General features: G+C 39.7%; 1 protein-coding gene across 2 annotated transcripts in view; it reads right to left on the reverse strand.

The window, feature by feature from the left end:
• Nucleotides 1-709: 709 nt before the first annotated feature.
• Nucleotides 710-21,605, reverse strand: part of PRUNE2 (prune homolog 2 with BCH domain) — a 213,501-nt gene continuing 192,605 nt past the window's right edge. The window contains exons 13-20 of one of the 2 annotated variants that reach the window (XM_054727662.1): nt 19,063-19,071; nt 16,170-16,272; nt 15,395-15,526; nt 14,091-14,177; nt 9,867-9,965; nt 6,801-6,836; nt 6,228-6,266; nt 710-761 (exon numbers count right to left, since the gene is read on the reverse strand). In XM_054727662.1, coding sequence (XP_054583637.1) covers nt 710-761; nt 6,228-6,266; nt 6,801-6,836; nt 9,867-9,965; nt 14,091-14,177; nt 15,395-15,526; nt 16,170-16,272; nt 19,063-19,071 — 557 coding nt within the window. Of the gene's footprint in view, nt 762-6,227; nt 6,267-6,800; nt 6,837-9,861; nt 9,966-14,090; nt 14,178-15,394; nt 15,527-16,169; nt 16,273-19,062; nt 19,072-21,605 lie in introns of those variants that run through there. The other variant, XM_054727663.1, reaches the window with a different exon arrangement.

Below are 21,605 nucleotides of genomic sequence, written 5' to 3' on the forward strand. Positions count from 1 at the left end.
CTATCTCTCACAGGACGGGACTAGAGGGACTAAATCCGTGGTCGGCAAACTGCGGCTCGCGAGCCACATGCGGCTCTTTGGCCCCTTGAGTGTGGCTCTTCCACAAAATACCACGGCCTGGGCGAGTCTATTTTGAAGAAGTGGCGTTAGAAGAAGTTTAAGTTTAAAAAATTTGGCTCTCAAAAGAAATCTCAATCGTTGTACTGTTGATATTTGGCTCTGTTGACTAATGAGTTTGCCGACCATTGGACTAGATCATTCCTCCAGCCCCATCCAGACTCAACTGCCTCTTGGAAATTTCAAAACAAACAAACAAAACAGTTCTCTCCCATGCACCAAAATATTAAGTTCAAATGGAAGTCCCAACTTTCACTAATTAAAATAGGTGATGTTAATTCAGCAAGCCGACTTGCGTTCCTCTCACCTAAATGCTCTTACATTTAGCTCTAAATTCATTTTCTCCTAATGTGTGCATTGGAAAAATAGGATGTTACGTCTAAATGTTGGCTATCTATAAGGAATATAATGGTGACCGACGAGATGGTGTTAAGATGGCACAGTCCATTTTTAGTTTCTAATTTCAGGAGTGGAGAACATGAACGCTGAACATCTGAGCGAGGTTTACCCAGTCCTCAATATATCTGTTTCTTTCAGAGCCCACCCCTACAATACTGCAAGTAACCACAGAGCTGTTACTGACGGTGAATTCTTACTCCTTCTCCATAGAAGACAGTTCTGGATCATTGTAAAGGCAGCTAGTTCTGAGTGCAAGGAAAAAACAGAAAGCAGTAAACATTTTCTCCACTGTTTCACTTTGCAAGCACAATAGACTTGGGTATTTTAAACTGCTTAATGTTGTCCCATTGCTAATATTGAACATATCTACACCTGCAATGATGCAATTAAGCTGCGATTCTTTTACTGTTAGTTTTGAAAGATAGTAATTGCCCATCATTGAGAAACATATAAAGAAGACTAAAAACTCCAAACACCTCCAAGTGGGCTCTTCTGTCCTTGTCATTTTCAATCCTGATTTTTTCAATCTAGTTTATTCTGGAAATATATTGCAAATTTTTATTTATAATCCAAATAGTATAATGTTTTATAAACAAAGAACAATCCCTCTCAAGCAGCTTAATTTCATTTACATATAACACTTAACTTTCTATTTTCACAAGAATGAGGATTTTCCAAGACACTGAAAGGAAAAATGCTAGTGTCAGCTTTTCTTGTCCTTGTTTCAGAAAAATAATAGGACACTTGCTACCATACAGCTGAGCTGTGTTCAGGTAAGACAAGTGAATCCCAACAATAACCAGAACTGAATATGTCCAGAAAGAAGAATGTAACCCTAGGGAATCATGAAATAAATGTAGTGTTATGGTGTGTGAATGTGTTTATGCTTTTTTGGTGTAATATTGGCTGCTTTTGATATTTCATATTGGTGTGATTCCTCTGTTAAGCAAATTTTATATTTGCTTTCTATTAATTTCCAATGCGAACTTTTACTTTTTCTCCTCTGTTAACTCTTTTATTGTTGGCAAACAAACACTAGTTACAGGGATTCTGTGATCTTTTTTACATGTGAGAATTCCTTTTATAATGTGAATAATTTCATAAATTTATATATCTATTTGCAAGTAAGAGGCATGGTGATTGATGTGAAAGTCCGAAGGCTATCTCTCCCTGGGAAGGGAAGAGGGCTTCCCGCCCCTCTCTCCCCACCCTTCTCTCTGATGGTCTGGTATTTTCATGGAGTAGTATAGTATATTTAGCAACTCTAGTGAACAAGGACAGTCAGGCAAGAGTTGACAGTGTGCTAGAAAAACCTAGCAAAGCTGGACTGGAATCAAGGAAGGGAAATCTTCCAAAGTTAGCTTTTCTGGTTTTTAACTTCTCATACTTCTTCCAAAGAAAACAGCAATTTGCCATCCAGTGGATATTGTCACTCTAGAGGCAGCAGGTGGATTTTGCACCATTTCAACCTAAGAACGGCTCCCTATATACAATGTAACTTTCAAAAGTATTTTTTTTCTTTTAAGTTTATTTATTTATTTATTTATTTATTTTTATTTATTTTAATTAAGGTATTATATGTGTACATATCTTACCATTGCCACCCCCCACCCCACTCCCATATATGCCCTCACCCCCCAGAGTTTTGCATCCATTGGTTATGCTTATATGCATGCATACAAGTCCTTTGATTGATCTCTTATCTCCCCCACCTCTCCCTAACCTTCCCCCTGTAATTTGACAGTCTGTTTGATGCTTTACTCTCTCTGTATCTATCTTTTTGCTCAAGTTTATAATGTTCTTTATTATCCATAAATGAGTGAGATCATGTGGTATTTTTCTTTCATTGACTGGCTTATTTCACTTAACATAATGTTCTCCAATTCCATCCAGGTTGCTGCAAATGATGAGAATTCCTTCTTTTTTATGGCAGCATAGTATTCCATTGTGTAGATGTACCACAGTTTTCTGATCCAGTCATCTGCTGATGGGCACCTAGGCTGTTTCCAAATCTTAGCTATGGTGAATAGTATTTTCTTTTCTGTATAGATTTAAAGTTAAAAAAAATAAGGCAGGCTGAAGAAATCACCTTCTGAAAGGCAGTGAGCGGTGCTGGTGGCGGTGTGTGTATGTGGAGAGAGGATGAGTGTTTGAAAACACAGGTGTGAGTAAAGCAAAACAATAGACAGTAGGTTTTGTTCCCTGGCAGGACATATGTTTGCCTTTGGTTAGAGCCAGCCTGCAGCTTTCTAACAAAGGTCATGTAGAAAGTCAGGGTGCATTTGTCTGTTATTAGAAAGAACCTGGGATATCTGGCTTCTACAGTCTCACCACAGATCTGCAGTGACTGTGTTTTCTGAACCCCAAATCATCATGCACAGTCTGTCCAAGGATCTGGGGGTCACCTTAGAGACTGAAAGGTTGTTGAGAAGATGTAGTTGGTTTGCCAGAATGGTAGGATACAGAGGCATTTCAATCATCAGTGGGATCAACAGAGTAAAATTCTTTCTCCTTGAACATTTTCAAATGTGCAAATATATTTCAATTTCTCGTAACATGTAATGTCACCATCAAAAGAAGGAGGGTCAATTGGAGGAGAATTCAGACAGGTGGCTTAGCCACTGATTCCAAAGTCAGAGCATAGACCTCCCCCTGCTAAGACAAATCTAATTATTTTTATGTGGCCAATTACTTTAAGGTGGTGATTCTCAAAGCAAGGTCCTGAGACCAGCATCAAGGGAACTGTCAGAAATACAGGCTCTCTGGCCTGCTAAATCGGAAGCTTTGCTGGGAGGCCCAGGATGTGGTGTTTCAGCAAGTGCTCCAGGTTATTCTGGTAGGCACAATAAAGTCTGAGAACCACTGCTTCACAGCAACAATCTTAATCTTATGCAGATTCATCATTTATGCAGCAAAAATTTACTGAGCCTCTATGTACTGGGGATGAGTTTGGTGCTTCTTTTAGGAAGGAGATCAAGACATCTCAGCATGACCTGAGACCATTTAGAAACCTGGGGAGACAGGGGTGTGGGGATAGGAAAGAGAACAAAAGGAAGGGGTTGGGAGAAAAAAAAAAGCTATACAACTAAACCAAATATGATGATTGTTTCTCAGTGGTAGCTATGCAGGAAGAGTAAAAATATGGATGGGGAAAAAAGTCTACTGAAAGAGGCAAGATTATATGGTACTAGTGGAAAAACATGCCAATCTGACTTTCTAATGGGTTTGGCTGGAAAATTATTGATGTCAGTTCCCCCCATTTTTTGTCTTGGAAACAACTTTCTAATTTCATAAATATGTTATCCTTAAAAAAAGAGAATCTTAGCCTGACCGGTGTGGCTCAGTGTTGACTGTTGACCTATGTATGAATCAAGAGGTCACGGTTCAATTCCTGGTCAGGGCGCATGCCCAGGTTGCGGGCTCAATCCCCAGTGGAGGGCATATAGGAGGAGGGTGATCAATGATTCTATCTCAACATTGATGTTTCTATCTCTCTCTCTTCCTTTCCCTTCCTCTCTGAAATCAATAAAAACATGTTAAAAAAAAAAAAAGAAACTTAAAGAGAAACTCATTACTGTTTCTCTCTCTGGGGAATCTCATGTCACATTGCAATTTGAGTACCAATGAATGCTTTACATTACACCGACATTTGGTTCCTTGATTCCTAATATCTTCCTTCCACGACTTCTTGTTTTTAACAGTTGAGTTAGTGCCTAAGAAGAATTTGTTAGAGTAAAAATTTACATAATTTTGAGTATTGTTAGTCTAACTGGGTGTTAGTTATGTTAAAAGAAAACTAGAGGATAGGAATATTGTACCAGTAAACTACCCTAATGCTAAACTTTCTAAAGCAAAAAACTTTCCTTGAATTTTTAACCCAAAAGATTCACACTAGAGGGAAATAATTCTACAGATTACGTGCAATAAAAATGGGCCATAGGAAAAAAATCTAAATGGATTGTTTTCATGAGGAATTGGCATTTACATCTCTGCAGAAAAATGCCACTAATTAAAATCTTATTTATACAGAATTTGTAGCTGTTTGCACATTGTCCAGATTTTCTGCATTTGCAATGTCTATTAAAATGGGAACTGGTCATAAAAATTAACAGTGTAAGCAACATTTGAAATAGAGAAACACAGCAAACATGCCAAATAGTACTTGTCTCCATTTAACATATAGTGTCAGAAAAATTACTTGTAATTTTGAAATAAAAAAGGAAATTACTGGATATTCTTTCAAAGCAGCGCTGAGTGGACTAAAGGACTATTTTACAACTCGTAGGACCAGAGGTTAACTTTTAGGTTTTTGTTGAGCAGAGATGCAAATAATGTTTGTCCAGCATAAAAGATAACCCTAAGGTTGTTTATTGCCCTGCTGAACATTAATCAGTTTTGTACCTAAACCAACAATCTTATCCTAACATTCCTTCATAAATCGCCTATTGATCTCTAGCTTCAGAAATGCTCTTCGAACTATTTTTAACACCTTAAGTAATTAGTTAAATAAAATCTAATTAGTTCATTAAGTAATTAGTTAAATACTAATCATTAAGTAATTAGTTAAATAAAATCACTGGCATGAATTCATTTTATATTTGCGTTAAAGTTGTGATTTTGCCTTTTTGAAAATTATACTTTAACAATAGTGAGCAATGATTTTTTTTTTCCTGTTTAGCCAAACAGCTCAAAAGCTGTTGATTAAGCAATATTTCCAAGTCACTAAAAAAGGCAGTGGTTCTCAACCTTTCTAATGCCGAGACCCTTTAATAAAGTTCCTCATGTTGTGGTGACCCCCAACCATAAAATTATTTTTGTTGCTACTTCATAACTGTAATTTTGCTACTGTTAATGAATCGTAATGTAAATATCTGTGTTTTCCGATGTTGAGAACCGCTAGCAGGGTTGCCCAAGACCATCGGAAAACACAGATATTTACATTACGATTCATTAACAGTAGCAAAATTACAGTTATGAAGTAGCAACAAAAATAATTTTATGGTTGGGGGTCACCACAACATGAGGAACTGTATTAAAGGGTCACGGCATTAGAAAGGTTGAGAACCACTGAAATAAGGTGTTGAAAAATAATATTGGAAAGTCATTAAATTGGTTCTACAAAAATAATTTCCACTTGTAATCATTTCTCTTCATTAGTAAGGTTTTGTTGCCCCAATATAACATCCAGATGATCGTTATAGTATATGTGTTATATATACACTAGAGGCCCAATGCATGAAATTCGTGCAAGAGTAGGCCTTCCTTCCCCCGGCTGCCAGCACCAGCTTCCCTCTGGCACCTGGGACTCAGGCTTCCTTCACAGCAGGTCATCCAGTCTAATTAGCATATTACGCTTTAATTATAGTGTGTGTGTGTGTGTGTGTGTGTGTGTGTGCGTGTGTGTGTGCGCGCGCGTGTGTGTGTACCTGTGATATGTTCTTTTGCTGTGGAGCATAAAATTGCATGTGCATTTTTTAAAAAATTAAACAACAGTAACAAGTACATTCTTCATGATAACCCAAGATTCTGGGGGCAAATAGGCTGTAGGACAAATAACTGCAACTCATCTATCACAGACAAAGGGAACTTCTAAACTGCAGCGTTATTATCAGGATGCAAAAAACACAACACCCGGCATGCAGGCTCTCCCAACTCATTCCTGAAATGCAAGCCAACACCATGCCAGCTGCTGAATGAAAACCAAGTCTTACTTAGTTGCTTCTGATGCTTCCCTCAGTTCTTCATCCAGTCTGCATGAGCAAAAAGCATCAGTGTAGAAAACAAAACAAAGAAAAAAAAGCAAGCAGAGCGTGAGACAGTCACCCAGCAAAGCAGAGCCAAACGTAAGTGGAGCGGATTTGCTTTCAAAAACTGTCCTGTGGAGCCCTGAGAGACAATCCTTCAATTAAATATGGTGTCATTTCCTCCCATTCAGTGTTTACATATATTTACTTTGCAAAATCCTTCATAATGGTGGATATGAAAGTTGCAAGGAGATCGGAAACATGCTGGCTGAATAAAGCTGAAAACATCCACATCAGTCTGTTGAGTACAGTTAAAGTTAGCTTGCAGGTTGGGCCACGTCAGGGATGTATCTGTTTAGTAGGTTTCAGTTGCAAATTAGGTTGACCTCAACAGCTTTACACACAAGACAAAGACTGAGGATGGTATACACCAGGGACTGATGCAAGGGCTCTGGTAGCATGTTGAGGTCACCCACGAGTAAGACACTGGTGCACACACACAGAGGGTCCAGCATGACTTGTAGATCAAGAGATTTTTACCTCACACTTCTCTTATGAGATTTCTCTTCATCGTACCTTATGAGATAAAAAATGGATGCAATGAGGAAAATGAGCCAACAGGTGAAAATGAAAAGACAGGTCAATGTTTTAAAGAACAGTCAGAACATGAGAGAAAAAGCCTACCCAAATAATAATCCCATTGCATTTTGGGAGTAATCTTATTTTAATTAGATATAACCAATGATTTAGGATTTCTAATATTAGACAGCCAATCCTCATTATTTACAGATTTTGTTTGCAAATTCACCTACTTGCTAACCTTTGTTTGCAAACCCCAACTCAAGACCTGTGGCACTTTCACGATCACTTGTAGGTGTCCTTAGAGTGGCAGGAAATGTGCGCCACCTGATGTGTACTTGCCCAGCTGATGTGGGACAGGTGAGGCTCTGCCTTCTTGTTTCAGCTCTCATGCTGTAAACACGTGTCCTTTTTGCCATCTATTAAGTGCCATGGTTTGGGGTTTGTTTGTTTGTTTTGCTTTTTGTTGTTATTTTGCCATTTAAAATGGCCCCCAAACATAGTGATAAAATGCTGTGTAGTGATCCCAAGCACAAGAGGGCTGGGTTGTACCTTATGGGGAATATATGTGTGTTAGATAAACTTTGTTCTATAGTGTTGTTGGCCATGAGTTCAATAATAATTAATCAGCAGTATATATCTAGCAAGGTATCTTTAAACAGAAACACATAAAACAAGGTTATATATTGATTGGTTGATGAAAATGTGACCAGAGGCTCAAAGGGACCTAACCCTGTACTTCCTCTAGGAACAACAGTTTAGTATTTGCTCTTTGGTGTTCTAGAGCATCACCCCAGCAAATAACAAGAATTGACTATAATCAGTGACTAGAAGTTTGATTCCAGATTAGGCAAGTGCTTCTTTCATTTAAGCCCTTTGATGACAAGCTCCATCCCAGCTGAATATCACTGCTGGGATTGGCTGAGATCAGATACTCTGAATGTTACGCAGTGATAGGATGGAGCTATGGCTTGTATCAATTTGAAAACGGCATAACATGAAAATGAGGCAATGAAGGCCAGTAACAAAAATGGCAGAAAAGCCGACCAGAGGAGACGGGTTATGGAAGACAGGAGATAACATGGATACATGAGGAGGACATGAGTGGTCGTAAATTTCTTTCTCCAGAAGAAAATCTTTCCAAATGGGACCCTTGCTCCTGACGTGACTTTTTAATGGAGCCCTTGGAAACAAATGTGTGTAGATGAATGAAAAGGGCATGTTTAACTTTTCAACTAAAGTTTCTCATATGACAGCGAGTTTCTAAAAGCAACATGATTATAATAAATAACATTCTGGGTCACCAACTTCGTGCCAGGAGGCTTTCTGAATGCGTCGTGTACTTTGTTTTCATTCAGTCCTCAGGGCCACCCCATGACCTGCGCCTCACTTCTCCAGTACCCCGAGGCTGAGGCTGAGACGCAGAGAGTTTTCACATGTTGCTTGAAGTCTCAGAGACACTTAGAGGCAGGCAGGAAGATTCACATCTAATGCTAAGCTTCCAAAGCCCATTCTCTCATCTTTTTCCAACAGCCACCCCATAGAAGCATTTCCGTATTTGCCTAGAGTGCGGACAATGCTCACTTCCACTTGAAAAGAGGGCGTCCTTGTCATTTTTTACAAATAGAGACAGTATTATAGGAGGCGAGTGCTCCAGTACTTTCTTTTAATTTAAAGAGTAGGAGTTGATTTTTGAGATGGGGTGCACCATTTTGAAGCAGCAGGCCGGAGCTGTGAGGTGTGCTGGTTGTGGGAACCTTAGAGGCTAAAGGAGATGAGAGCCATTGTTGGGACTTTATGAACTCTCTGCTTGATTCAGCTGAGCCAATGGCCACTCTAAGTCCCGTCAGTACCCTGGGTTCTTGCCTGATGCTGGGATGTAGGGACATCAAATGCATCTGCTCCTGAGCTTTGACTTTGGATGGATACATTAAAGGAGGAGAAGGAAAGTACTAGGAAAGGGCTCAGGAACTTGGGTGCCAGCCAAACCTATTCTAGTTCCATCTTTCCTTGTTCCTACTTATACTCTGCACGAGCAACTTCTCTTTATTAACATGTCTTCCCATATCTGTAAATGATATAGAGCGCACTTCCGTGCCCCGCACAGCATAGATACAGACTAAATGAGAATCCTTCCCTTTCAGTTTCTATGCCTTTTTTTTAATGAGGACTATTTTTTCTATGGGGGTGCCCAGATTGGAAGGTCCATTTTCTTATCCATCTTCTGAAGAAAGATGGGGTATCCTTGTCTGTTTTCTTTGAGCTGATGGTTACCTTCCTCTCAATTCGATTCAAATAAAAAACGAGGGAATTAGACACAGTGAAAGAAAACACGATCCACAGAAAACAATGGTTCTTTGTAACCAAGAAACAAGAGGAGTGTTCACTCTCCTGTGTCTGTGTTTTTGAGTCCCAGCTCCAAGTGGTTTAGTTAGCTTATACTCCTATTTTTGTAGCACAATCCTGTGGCCTTCAGCACTAGCGCTGGTGCCTTAATTACCCTGTGCTGAGTAAGGAACTGCCCCTAACTGCTACTCACCACTCAGCCTTATTTTTCACCTGAAGGGAACCATGAAGGAAAAGGATTCAGAAGAAAACAGAGAAAGGTTACTTCCCCTCCCCCTTCTTTCCCTAGGATCATGCAGACAAATAACTTTATATAACGCGATGGAGAAATCCGTGCTATGCTCACACCCGTTTGTGTCTATGTGGAGGGGGAGACACAGTAACAGATGTGCTGATTGTGTTAACCTTATGCTTTCTCCAAAATAATAGCAAAATTCAGAGTGAAAACGAGCACTAGTCAATACTTCCAAAAGAAGATTATGTGAAAAAGGATCTAAAAGAACAGAACAGTAATCTTGAGTCCTAAGCTATATATATATATTTTACTGGAGAATATTTAATATTGGTTTTAACCATAAGATAATGCCATTTCCCCACTATTGAAGAAATGAGTTGTTTTCCAATCTCCTTTTCCAAACATGCAATATTTCTTACCGAATCTTCAGAACCATCAGGACTTACTTGATGATGCTCTCTGGAATCTGGATGCAATCCATTGGGATCAGCCCACTGAGCTCTGATAAGCTGCTGACATATTTAATTTTACTGCTGAATTTTGAACTAAAAAAAAAAGGAAGGAAAGAAAAATCTATGATTAGTTGCTCCTTCATCCTGCCTAAGGTCACTGCCTTGTCTTGAAAAGCCTGATATACTTAATACCTTGTCCCAGCACTCTCCTGAGAAGAAAGGATACATTATCTGAGTAGTTACTATGTGCCAGACACTAAGTGGTTTATATAAATTATCTCATTTATTGCTTAGTACAGGCTAGTGCAGTAGCCACTCTCATTATTCTCTTTTGAAAGATAAGGTAACCGAGGCACAGGGAGTTAAGTATTCACCATCAGGAAGTGGCAAAGCCTGGATTTACACTCTGGACCACCCATCACATGACCTCCCGTGGTTCCTGACACTCTGCACTGCCACTGGTTTATGGTTTGTTTGCTTGTTTATTTATTTTTAACAAACAAAAATCTTGTCATTTTATTCTTCTTTCTTTTTTTTTAGTTTTAGTTACATTTTAAATATTTTTAAAATTTTTCTGTAAAGTTTTAGACCGAGAGTTCATTCCAGATGAACCAAAGTTAAAGAACGGTTCCAATGATTGGGTTTCAATCACAAACCACTTCCATCTAAATGATTAGATGTTTTATAAGAGCGCATGTCTCTATTACTGGTGTAATTGCAAACTAATTTTAAAAATCCATTATTATTCTGCTTGAACGGGAACTTGATCAAGCACTGAATTTTCTCAGATGGTTTCCAATGAAAAGGTCCTCCCCCAGTCTCCTGGGACTGTGCTGAGCTGCCTGCCAACTGTACTTCCTTCTGTTTCAACTACTGTGCATTCTAGCAGGAAGCTTCTCAAGGTCATGTCTCTGTACATCTATCTTTCCATTTTACTTGCAGTTTTTACCCTGGATCAGTGGCTGTGCCTTGTGAGCAGCTTCCTCCCCATACAGTCTCTTCTAGCCCTCCTGATGAGTCTTGGGTGAACGCACACTACCAATGATATGCTACACTGGACCTCTTCCTTCCTCCAGATTTTTGTGTGCTAGATTCAGGTTTTGATAAAAGACAGAGTGAATGGAGTGAGTGGGAGGAAGTAGGCACGCAAGGGGAAACCTCCATCTCCGGTGTTACGTTCGCTGGAATGTACAGTTCTCTAAACATGCCACCTCCTCTCCTTCTTGGTATATTTGTACCTGCTGTTTCCTCTACCTGGTTTTAGCGAGCCAATCCTATTAGTTCGGCAAAATTCACCTTGCCCAGCCGGCGTGGCTCACTGGTTGAGTGTCAACCTATGAACCAGGAGGTCATGTTTTGATTCTCGGTCAGGGCACATGTTCAGGTTGCAGGCTCGATCCCCAGTGTGGGGTGCGCAGGAAGCAGCCAGCCGATCAATGATTTTCTCTCATCATTGATGTTTCTCTCTCTCTCCCTCTCCCTTTCTCTCTAAAGTCAATAAGAATGTATTTTTTTTTTAAAAAAAACTCACCTTAAAGGCTCATTCTCCTGGAAAGCTCCTCTCTCAATGCAGACTATCAGCCTTCACTCTCCACCTGTGACCCCAGAACTCGCCCTCATCTTGAGTCATCACCCCTCATTGTGCTTTAATTGTTTATTGTATGCCTTTGTCTGCTTTGCCCTCTTTAAGGACAGTAACTGAGCTATTTAATTCATCAGTCTCCAGCACCTAGCCCAGTGCTTGGCACAACAGACTACTCATTTTTAAAAAGAAATTTGTCATATACCTCTCTCATAGTAGTTACCCTTTTAGCATTTTACTTGCAGTTTTGACCCTGGGTCACGGGCTATGCCTTGTGAGCAACCTTCCTCCCCATACAGTCACTTCTAGCCCTGCTAAGACTTGGGTGAACACACACTACCAACAACCTATAAAATAGACCACAATACATTTAAGTGGCCTCTTCTTCAGGGCGTAAAAGTTGGTTACACTGATGTGTATTGATTCAGAAGGGGGATATTAAAAGAGGGTCTTACATGATGGAACTGTAAATACAATGTGTATGTACAAGTGTGTGGTCTTTAGAATTAGGCAGACAATTGGGTTCAAAGCCTGAGTTTCACTTCTATGTTACTTTCGACCTGGGGTTGACAAACTGCAGCCCACAGGCCACAGCCAACTTGTTAACTGCTTTTTACAGTCTTTGAGCTATGAATGCATTTTATATTTTTTAAATTGTAGAAAAAAATATCAAAAACAAGAATATTTTGTGATGTAAAATATTTAGAAAATTCAATTTCAGTATTCAAGTTTTACTGAAACACAGCCATGCTTATTGTTTATATATTGTCTGTGGCTGCTTCTGCCCCACAATGGTGGAGCTGGGTACTTGTGACTGAGGCGATACGGCCCACAAAACCTATGATATTTACTCTCTGATCCCTTACACAGAGGGTTTGCTGGCTCCTGCTTTAGACAATTTATTTGACCTCACTGATCCTCAGGGTTTTTTCCTATATCATGAAAATAGTAAATAGCACTTCCTTCAGAAGACTGTTATGAGGATGAAATGAAATAATGCACCTAAGCATCAATAAATGTAAGCCATTATTATATGTAATTTACCACAACACCATTTGCTATTATTGTTGTTGTAATTATTATTGTACTGAAACTCCCTTCAATAAATAATGTTGAATTTTAAGCATTTTCAATATTTTTATAGTAATAAAGATTTTGTGATTTATCAATAAGAAACATTTGTTTTATAAATATAAAGATTGAATTATTAAAAATCAATAAATCCATATCAGTTCTAATATTTACTTTTTTACACATTAAACTTTTTATAAGCTATTCACTGTACATGAATTCCTACTCCTTGTCAAAGTATTTTCTGCTATTGTTAAAATAAATGTTTTTTTGTATACTTTAAATATTTCATGTTATTTTTAAGGCAATTTGACATGGCATAGTAAAGAGCTAACCTTGTCAGAGGAAAATTAGGTTGAATCATGCCACTCAATTGTCGTAAGTAGAAAATGGGAATGTTAAATAATTATAAGTGAACACTGAGCAAAAAAGGTAGAATTTGGAAGACACAGTAAAATTTATGTTAAAAAAAGGGGGGGGGGGGATTTTAACCTCAAATTTTTTTCTCTAGAAGTAAGGTTAGCAGAATTTTGCTTAGGGATTCATTAATAACTCTGAGGTAGAAAAATGTCAGTTTATCTAATCTGTATCCCTATGTTAGGCAAGATTTTATTTTATTATATTTTTAAAGTTCTCTAAAAAATGCATACTGTCCCCTTTGTTTAGCTGTTCCAAGTCTTTCTAAATTATGACATCTATCTTACTTTTCTTTGCAGTCCCAAAATGTAAGGGTATATAGCATGTGGCACAACATAAATGATGAATAAATACTCACTGAATGAACCAAAAGGAAACCTAGAATCCTTATGGGAGATTTAAAACAGCGGTCAACATGGCTACCCAGGCTCTTTACCTAAGTCTGGTGACCCACATGATATTTGTTCAGCAAAAATAGAACAATTAAGATAAGTATGGCTCCCACTTCTGTCCTTGGTTTTTGTCTTTCTTTTCTATTGTCATGTTATTTTGTCTTTTCTATTCTCTACAAAATACCATGTATCACTTTAAAAGTACTGTCTATTCCTTTTTGTAAGGTGTCCTGGAAACCCACCCCTTCATCTTTTATGTTACAGCAACCCACATAGAGCTCATGCTTTATAATGATTGGTGAAAGAGTCATTATGAAATAACTAGAGGCCCGATGCACAAAAATTCGTGCAAGAGTAGGCCTTCCTTCCCCCGGCTTCTGGCACCAGCTTCCCTCTGACAACCAGGACCCGGGCTTCCCTCCTCTGGCCGCCAGCAGGCACCCGGAACCCAGGCTTCCCTCCTCTGGCCGCCAGCAGGCACCAGGACCCGGGCTGGCTTCCCTCTGGCACTGCCTTCATCAGGAATGACGTCCGGAAGACATCTGGTCTAATTAGCATATTACCCTTTTATTATTATAGATGCTCACTCTTAATTAGCATCTCTCACTGGAGTCTAATGTATCTTTCCAGGAAAGGCAGAGTCAAATGTCTTCCTAAATGCCCTCTTAGTTTATGAATTCTTGTTTATAGGTCAATTAATATATTTTTAAAAATCTACTAATAATGCTTTTACTTTTACTATAATAATAATCAAACCTTATAAAAGGTCGTGTCACTGCAAGGAGTGTTCTGATGAACCAAGATGGATGAACAATGATGAACGATTTCAAATTCTTCCGCAACCTAGTTTGAAAAAGGAAAAACAGTTACCCATAACCCATTTTTAGTGGGAATTAAAACAGAAAGCATGTTCCCAAATAAGAATATATACACAGAGTTCTAGGCAAGTTGCTATTACCAATAGGGAAAGTGTAGAATAGTCATAATTAATAAAAAATGCTTTTTGATATGTAATTTGAAACTTGTGATTCAAGCCTTATTTTCTCAGAATAAATGTAAAATAAAGTGGTTGTATTCACCGAGTCCATAAATCTATAACCATCATGGCATATTTTTGCTTAACAATGCTTTTCATTTTTGTTAGCATTATCTTTACTATTTTGAAAAGTATACTTTTACAAGCAACTTAATTTATTTGATCTCTGAGTCTTGGTGTCTTCTTACATATAGTGAAAACAGGAACCATATATCAAGTGGTTGTTTGGCCTGCAGGTTACCATTTCAAGGTTCTTGATTTTCAGGCACATTTTTCAGCATTAGTAATGCTACTTTATGAATGTTTGAATCATTAAACGAATTTTAGTTACTGTAACAGGGCACTCATGTGCTGTTATGTAAGGAGCCACATCTAAGTGGATGCCATACCCATCACAGATATCATAAACTGGTATGTTTATTATGACAGTTTTCCTATACATGGCAATAATGTGTTTTGTTCTATTAAAACCCTTTGCACTCGCTTGCTTTTTTCTCGATTCCTTTATTCTAATGCTAACCGTGTTGAGTCACACTCGACATCCGAGTGCAAAAGGTTAAAACCAGTACAAATGAAAGTAAAGTATCTTGAAGAAGGGGCACCCAAAGGCACCATATGGGCTAGTGGTTAACATGAATTAACAGTGAATACTGAAATAAGAGCTCAACATTTTCCAAAATCACAATAGTCCCAATGCACATAAATAGCATCAAGATCACATGGCACCAGTAGAGAATGGTGGATGCTGGTTTACCAGCTCAAATTACACCTTGATGTGGCAATAACATGCTTAGTTTAAAGCACAGTTTGGTCATTTGGTCTGACACTACAACATTTAACAAAATCTGGGGAGGATTTGCTTGGGGCACCAAGTGACACTTGGATTAATATGTTATCATTTATTATCTCAACTCTGCATAATTCAATGTTCCTAAATAACTGCATTTTGGTAGACTAAGAGGGAGTTAGAAATAGGAATTATTGAGAAAATAAAACTAGGGATTAAATAATGGAGCCCACCTACCGTCTGTCAATCATCTGGTAGCATTTCTTCATCCAGCCCAGCCCTGGCATCTTCCGTCTTGGGGTTGCACCATTCAAGTACACAATCATATAATCTTCAGCTACCATCAACTCTAAAGTACTTATTACATATCTGATCACAGGAAGGAAGAGGAGTGTTTTCAGTGCCCACATGAAATACTTCATCTTATCAACACCATAATTAGATAACATTGAAATAACAGGGTGTATAACATTTGAGAATGGTTGTGCATATTACCTCTTCACCTGGAGAAGAATGCAGTTACCTAAGATCATTTCTGAGAGTGAGTACTGTTCATTTAAATAATACAGTTACCTTTTTTTTTTTTTAATGCAGGTACACTAAAAATACGTGTGGGTAAGAAACCTAACTTTCAAAAATGTCAACAGTGTTATCATATAGTAAGGGCAACCCAGATTAAATAAGGGCAGATCTAAATGAAGCCAGGTCCTCATCCGTTGATTAAGAACATGTTATCGGGGAACAAATATTAACACTTCACCCAGAGGAAATGTTACAGCATTTTAAAATGCAGGGCAAGCTGTGTTTGTTTAGTTTTCAATCCATTCTACTGACAAGAGTGACTTTAAAGGTTTTAGTCTCTTGAGCAATGTTCCTAGACAGAGATTTCATTGGCTTTTTCTCAAAGGCTTAGCACAGTCTACATCATTTATTTCCTTTTATTAAAGATGCTGATCTGCCATACATGCCCACAGACATTAACTCAAAGCACTTTGTTGTAAGTATCACTCACAGGAAAAGATTTTCCATGACATAGTGGTAATCCGCCCGACTGCTGTCTGGCAGAAAACAGGCGGCAAACACAATGATGGCATTTAGGCCATCCCCATAGTATCCTGGGGGACAAACAAAAAGACATTTGTAACCAATTGAAAGCTTTAACAAGATAATATTTAACCTAAAGGATAAATCTAGAAACCCTGGCAAGTGTGTGGATATGGATGTAATAGATATATCTTTAATTGAGTATTATACAGACGGTACTTTTATAAGTATATACACATATAATTATCTCTTAGTGGTTAACATATGTTATCTAGAGTCTTAAATATAGTGTGTGAATATATTTGCATATATAGGGTATCCATATATTGTGAACGATTATATGTGTTATACATAGCCATGACTGGGTGTATAAGCACTCAACTTATCAAAGGATAGGAGCAACACTTTCTGTTTTATGGGTTTCTAATTTATATATTTTAAAAACGTAATTTATATAATACTTTTTTCCCTCTCATGGCTAAAAAGGAGGTCCAGAGTAATCATTTTCAGCTCTTTTAAGTTTTAACTTGAAGGGAAAATTTCGTCACCAAATTCCACTACAATCTCAGACTCACAGACTGCAGCGACCAGATGCTAGTGAGTAGACAAGTAACAGTCTTGGCTTTGGTTTAGAGGACTGGTTCCCTGCAATCTCCAGGTGCAACAGATGGTGAGGGAAGCACTCTCAGGTGAAGAATAACTGGGCACAGAAGTCAGAACCTCATCTCTTAGAGAGAGGGCAAACTCGAGAAGGGTTGGTCTGAAGTTTTATGAAAATATATGTGTTGGAAAAAACTGGAGAATTACTTCTTGGTAACATGGGTGGAGTTCTATTTGCAGAGGGTGGTGAGAGAAAAAAGGAGGCAGGAGATGCAGACAAGTGTGGTCATTGAAACTCCAAGGGCCAAGGAAAATGTAGAGATATCTCGGGACATTTTACCCACGTTGGAAAGCTCTGCTCCATCCTTTAATCAAGCTCTGGGTTCCCTTAGAGCTCATCTTTGAAATTCATGGCAGCGGTTGATCAGATCCCCACGGGTTTGTGTATGGGATCTCACGTGTCTTCCAGACTTCAACATGGAAGCAATGCACTGTAGGGTCATGGTTTTATATCCCCTTTTAAACACTTGTAATTTTTGTCATATAACATAGTTCTGGACTTCAGAATCATTACAGAGATTTCCTCAAAGCTCTGAGGGGGAGGACAGGTCACACGCTCACGCCTGATCTAGTCCTCTCAGAACTCAGTGTGTCTCATTCTTTCTGAACTCTAAGTACCCCTCTGGTGATGACAAGGCAGTAAAATACTGGCTGGATATAGATTTGGATGGGGCTTAACTTTTGAAAAGCAGTTTAATAAGATGTTCTCTACAAAGAGAGAGTGGGATTCTACCACAAAAGAGGTGGAGAAGAGAGTGATACCATCTAAAAATATACCAAATTATGGGTTCGTGTGTATTACTAATTTGAGGTTGTATACAGTGTTTACAGAAGAGGCTACCTATGTAAGTCTACATCTGATGCAACACATGTTTGTGAGCCAGGGTTGCAGTAGCTTCCCTCTGGATTCTTTGCCTTAGTTTCATCTTTTCCAATATGTCGATATTTGCCAACTCCTTTTTAGAATGTGATATGAAGGAAAATGACAGAAAGAGATATATTTCAATGCAAGAAGCATTTTTTCCCTCCGAACAATTTTATTTAAGAAGCCTAAATAAAATGGAAATTCATAAAGGATAAGTTGACTTAGCTACACTAATCCTACACCATGAAGGTATGCAATGCAGACTCAGCACAATGAAAAAGGTGGCTTCATCAGAAGAGACAACAGACAGAATGGATCCAGCTTTAAAAGCAGGTGCAAAAGCATCCTTTTGAAAGCATCTTTCTAAATGTAGCTGTCTGGCTGTCAGAGTAACTTCAAGATCATGACTGCTCAGTTGCTTTGATTTCTTTTTCTATTTCTGAAGAATTTCTATGAGGTTTTTTTAAAAATGAAAGCCTGGAGTTTATGAAGAGTATTTCAGAGGTCGTCTTAAATGGCAGTTCAGCTCTGTGTCCATGCTGTCTGTCTTTGGAATGCTGTCATGTGCCCTGGAGTTCATGTAACCAAACGAATGCTTAACCAACTTATCACCTTCTGACCATTGTCTAAGTCAGGAATGGCTCTAGGTAAAAATTACTAAAATTTACAAAGATGGCTTTTTGTACTTTGGGGCACCTAAACAGTTGGAAGGGAAGAAAAGAGAGAGGAAGGAAACAGGAGGCGAGGAGGAGCTGTACGAAAGGACATGGAAGGAAAAGAGCTCCTCGGGAGAGTTTTCCAAGTCAAGAGCTGCTGCCATTGTTGTCAGGCTTTGGAGATACTGTAAATAGCAACAGCTGACTAAGTGCAATGACAAGAATGAGTGGACCATTCCCTCTTGTCCTGCACAGATCTCCTTAAAGGGACTGGCTAACCTGATTGCTATTCTAAATATGCAGCTTCCTCACGTGAAGTTGCCCACCAGCAACTGCATGATGCGTTTGAAATTTGGGTTTTAGAAATGTGTATTTTATTAGCCTCTCTTCTCAATGACCATGAGGTGAATTCAGGGTATGTGTGCTGAGGTGCATGAGCAATCCCACCATGGTGCCTCCTGAGACCCTCTGAAGCAGTGATGCAAACCTTACCTGAGGCAGAACACACAGGCATGAAAGGGACGGAACACAAGTTTGCTGGCCCGCAAATGGAATGGAGACAGAAGGAAAGATGCCACAGTCACAATCAAAACATCACACACACACATACACACACCAGCCAGTAACTCTTCTCATTCTTTCCAGGATCATTTGTCCAGCAACATGGCAGAGAAGGTTACCTGAATCTCCTATAATAAAAGAAGTAAAAAAAAAAAAAAAGAAAGAAAGAAAGAAAGGAAACTCCTTGTTACAATGCTATGGCACAACTGCCCTTGGTCATTTAAATATATTCTCTGCTTCAAGTTCAAAAAAGCCAGTTCTGGCCTCAGAGTGACCCCACGCTGCTGGCGGATCCAAACCACCCAGCCCTCTCTTTGCTCTTTTTTATTTAAGCAGATGGCAGGAATATTGGTCACCCTCTTATGACTGATGAAGTGATTGAAGCCCAGAGAAGTTACGTGATTAATTACCAAGAAAAGTTAATTCCTGGCAAAACTGGGTCTTGAATCCCGTTACTGTAAATGTGTGCAGGGCCTCTGACAATAGCTCATAGCAAGGTCACCAAAGCAGAGGACCGGATTATTTGTTCAAAGACTGCTCTCCCACACTGATATCCCCAACTGGTATGGACACTTGGGAAGGCCTTGTTTTCTAGTTAATTCATGCAGCTCTTTTAATCATCCCCAGCCCTCATCTTGCAGCTGCACAGAGCACAACAGCTGGCACTTCTCCGTTGGCCTGAATGGGAAAACATCCTTATAGCAAAATGCAAGGCACCAAAACAAGATCCCCATCCACGATGGGGCGCTGATTATCAAATGCTTATCAGAAGCCAGGATGGCCAACTCCACAGACTGGTAACTAAGGAGGACTGCCTTCTCATCACTAAGGTCTAAAAAAGTGGTGTGAGTTTCCAACACAGAAGACAAAGCTCTGGCAAATTCAGAAGCAACATCTGAACGATCTTTGCCGACAGAGCACAAAAGCTGTTCAGGACAGAGGAAGAGGCGGCATCTCGCTGACGTGCCAGATGGGTGGAGCCAGCGGCACACTCATGCAGGCCAGCGCCCGGAGAAAGCCGAGGTGGAGCTGGGGGTAGGAAAGGTGGCCTTGTCTTCCAAACTGGACAGTCACACAGACAAAATCCGAACTCAGCAACAGAACGAAGAGGAGCTAATGCCAGTGGGAGCAGGTGGCAGGGATGGAGGGCGCAGCAAACTAGGTTATCCCTGAGGACGTGACAAGCAGAAGCGAGGGCTTTTTCTGTCCCTACCGTGCTGATGACAACCGCTCTCTCCTATTTCAGGCAGCGGACCCACCCACACAACCCACATACTTTCACTGTGGTGGAAAGAACAGGCAGGTGGGTGTACTGGAGGGACAAGAGGTGTCAGGAGAGCAGCGAAGCAGTGAGCCTGCCTTCTTTATAACCAATGGCTCTTCAGTTAAGACCAAGGGGGTAGAAATGTATAAGTATTATCACTGTTCTACACTTTTTTGTGCTTTCTTTTTTTTTTTTTAGAATGAGCACAGGCTATTTTTATAGTTAGCCTCTGATTTGTTTTTATTTCCAAACAAATCATACCTCTGTGCCCAATGGGTGGTGCAAAGGAGGCATGGCCTTCTGGGAAGATCTGGGTGACGTTCAGGCTGTGGTTTTCATCCTAACAAAGGGTTGGCTCTATGACCACTTGTCTGTCACCTCCGGGAGGTCAGGCCAGCTCTGTTCTGAAGGGCTATGGGGAAAGTTTCTCTCAGAGGAAACGGCCCCAGCCCACAGCACTATCATGGGGACATATTGCCATTTCAGGCCACACTGTGAGGCAGGAAAAAGGAAGGTCATGGCTGAGGACACCTATTGGCATTTTCCTTCTCTGTCATGGTTGGAGTCCCTGGGTGGTCGGATACTTACCTGCAGGGAGCAATGCATAGGCTGGAAAGTGGAAAATTTGCTGGTGGAGGGAAATTTGATTGAAAAAACACAATGTCCTTCTGCTAGTTAGAAAACAAAAGCTAGGAGTTTAATGTCGTCCCAAGATGCTTATTTCCCTGTCCTTGATGAGGAAGAGGGAAGAACATTTGCCTTGTCAGCTTACACTGTTCCGGAACAGCCGAGTGGTTAGGGGGTGCCTCGGGACGGCAGGGAAGGAGCGCATGCAGCAGAAAAATAAAAAAAAAAAGCCGTCGATGCTTTCTGAAGTTGACCATGTTAAATGTGTTGCTCATCTGACTTGTTGTGAATCCCAGATTAGTCCAGGCTCTGGAGCTCCAAGAAAGCACTAGAAATACGAAACACCGCTTTTCCCTCTCCCTTGCCCCTCACTAGGCACGTGGAGGTTTTGGCTGGAACTGGCTGTTGTCAGGCACAGGTGTAACGGAGTTTAGAGAAAAGCCAGTCTCAGGGAGGGGAAAACAATGACAAGGCTGAGTCTAAAAAGATTTCCCAAAGCTTCTGAAGAGGATTCAAAATACTGTTTTGTAACTAGAAGCAGCTCTATTGTAGTGATTTACTGCAGGCTACGGTGGTATGGACTCAAAAACGATTCACTTAAACCCTACAACCAACCCAAATGAATTCTGAACAGACATTATGAAACTGGACAACTCTGGCTTTCAAGAAATTTGCACAGAAGATTGTAACTATCAGATCTGTGATATGAAAAGCATTTTTCACAGTGGAAAGTTATTTTTGCATAGTCGGCCTTGCAATGTTTATAGATTG

The sequence above is a fragment of the Eptesicus fuscus genome, chromosome 15, assembly GCF_027574615.1.
Source record: "Eptesicus fuscus isolate TK198812 chromosome 15, DD_ASM_mEF_20220401, whole genome shotgun sequence".
Lineage (NCBI taxonomy): Eukaryota > Metazoa > Chordata > Mammalia > Chiroptera > Vespertilionidae > Eptesicus > Eptesicus fuscus.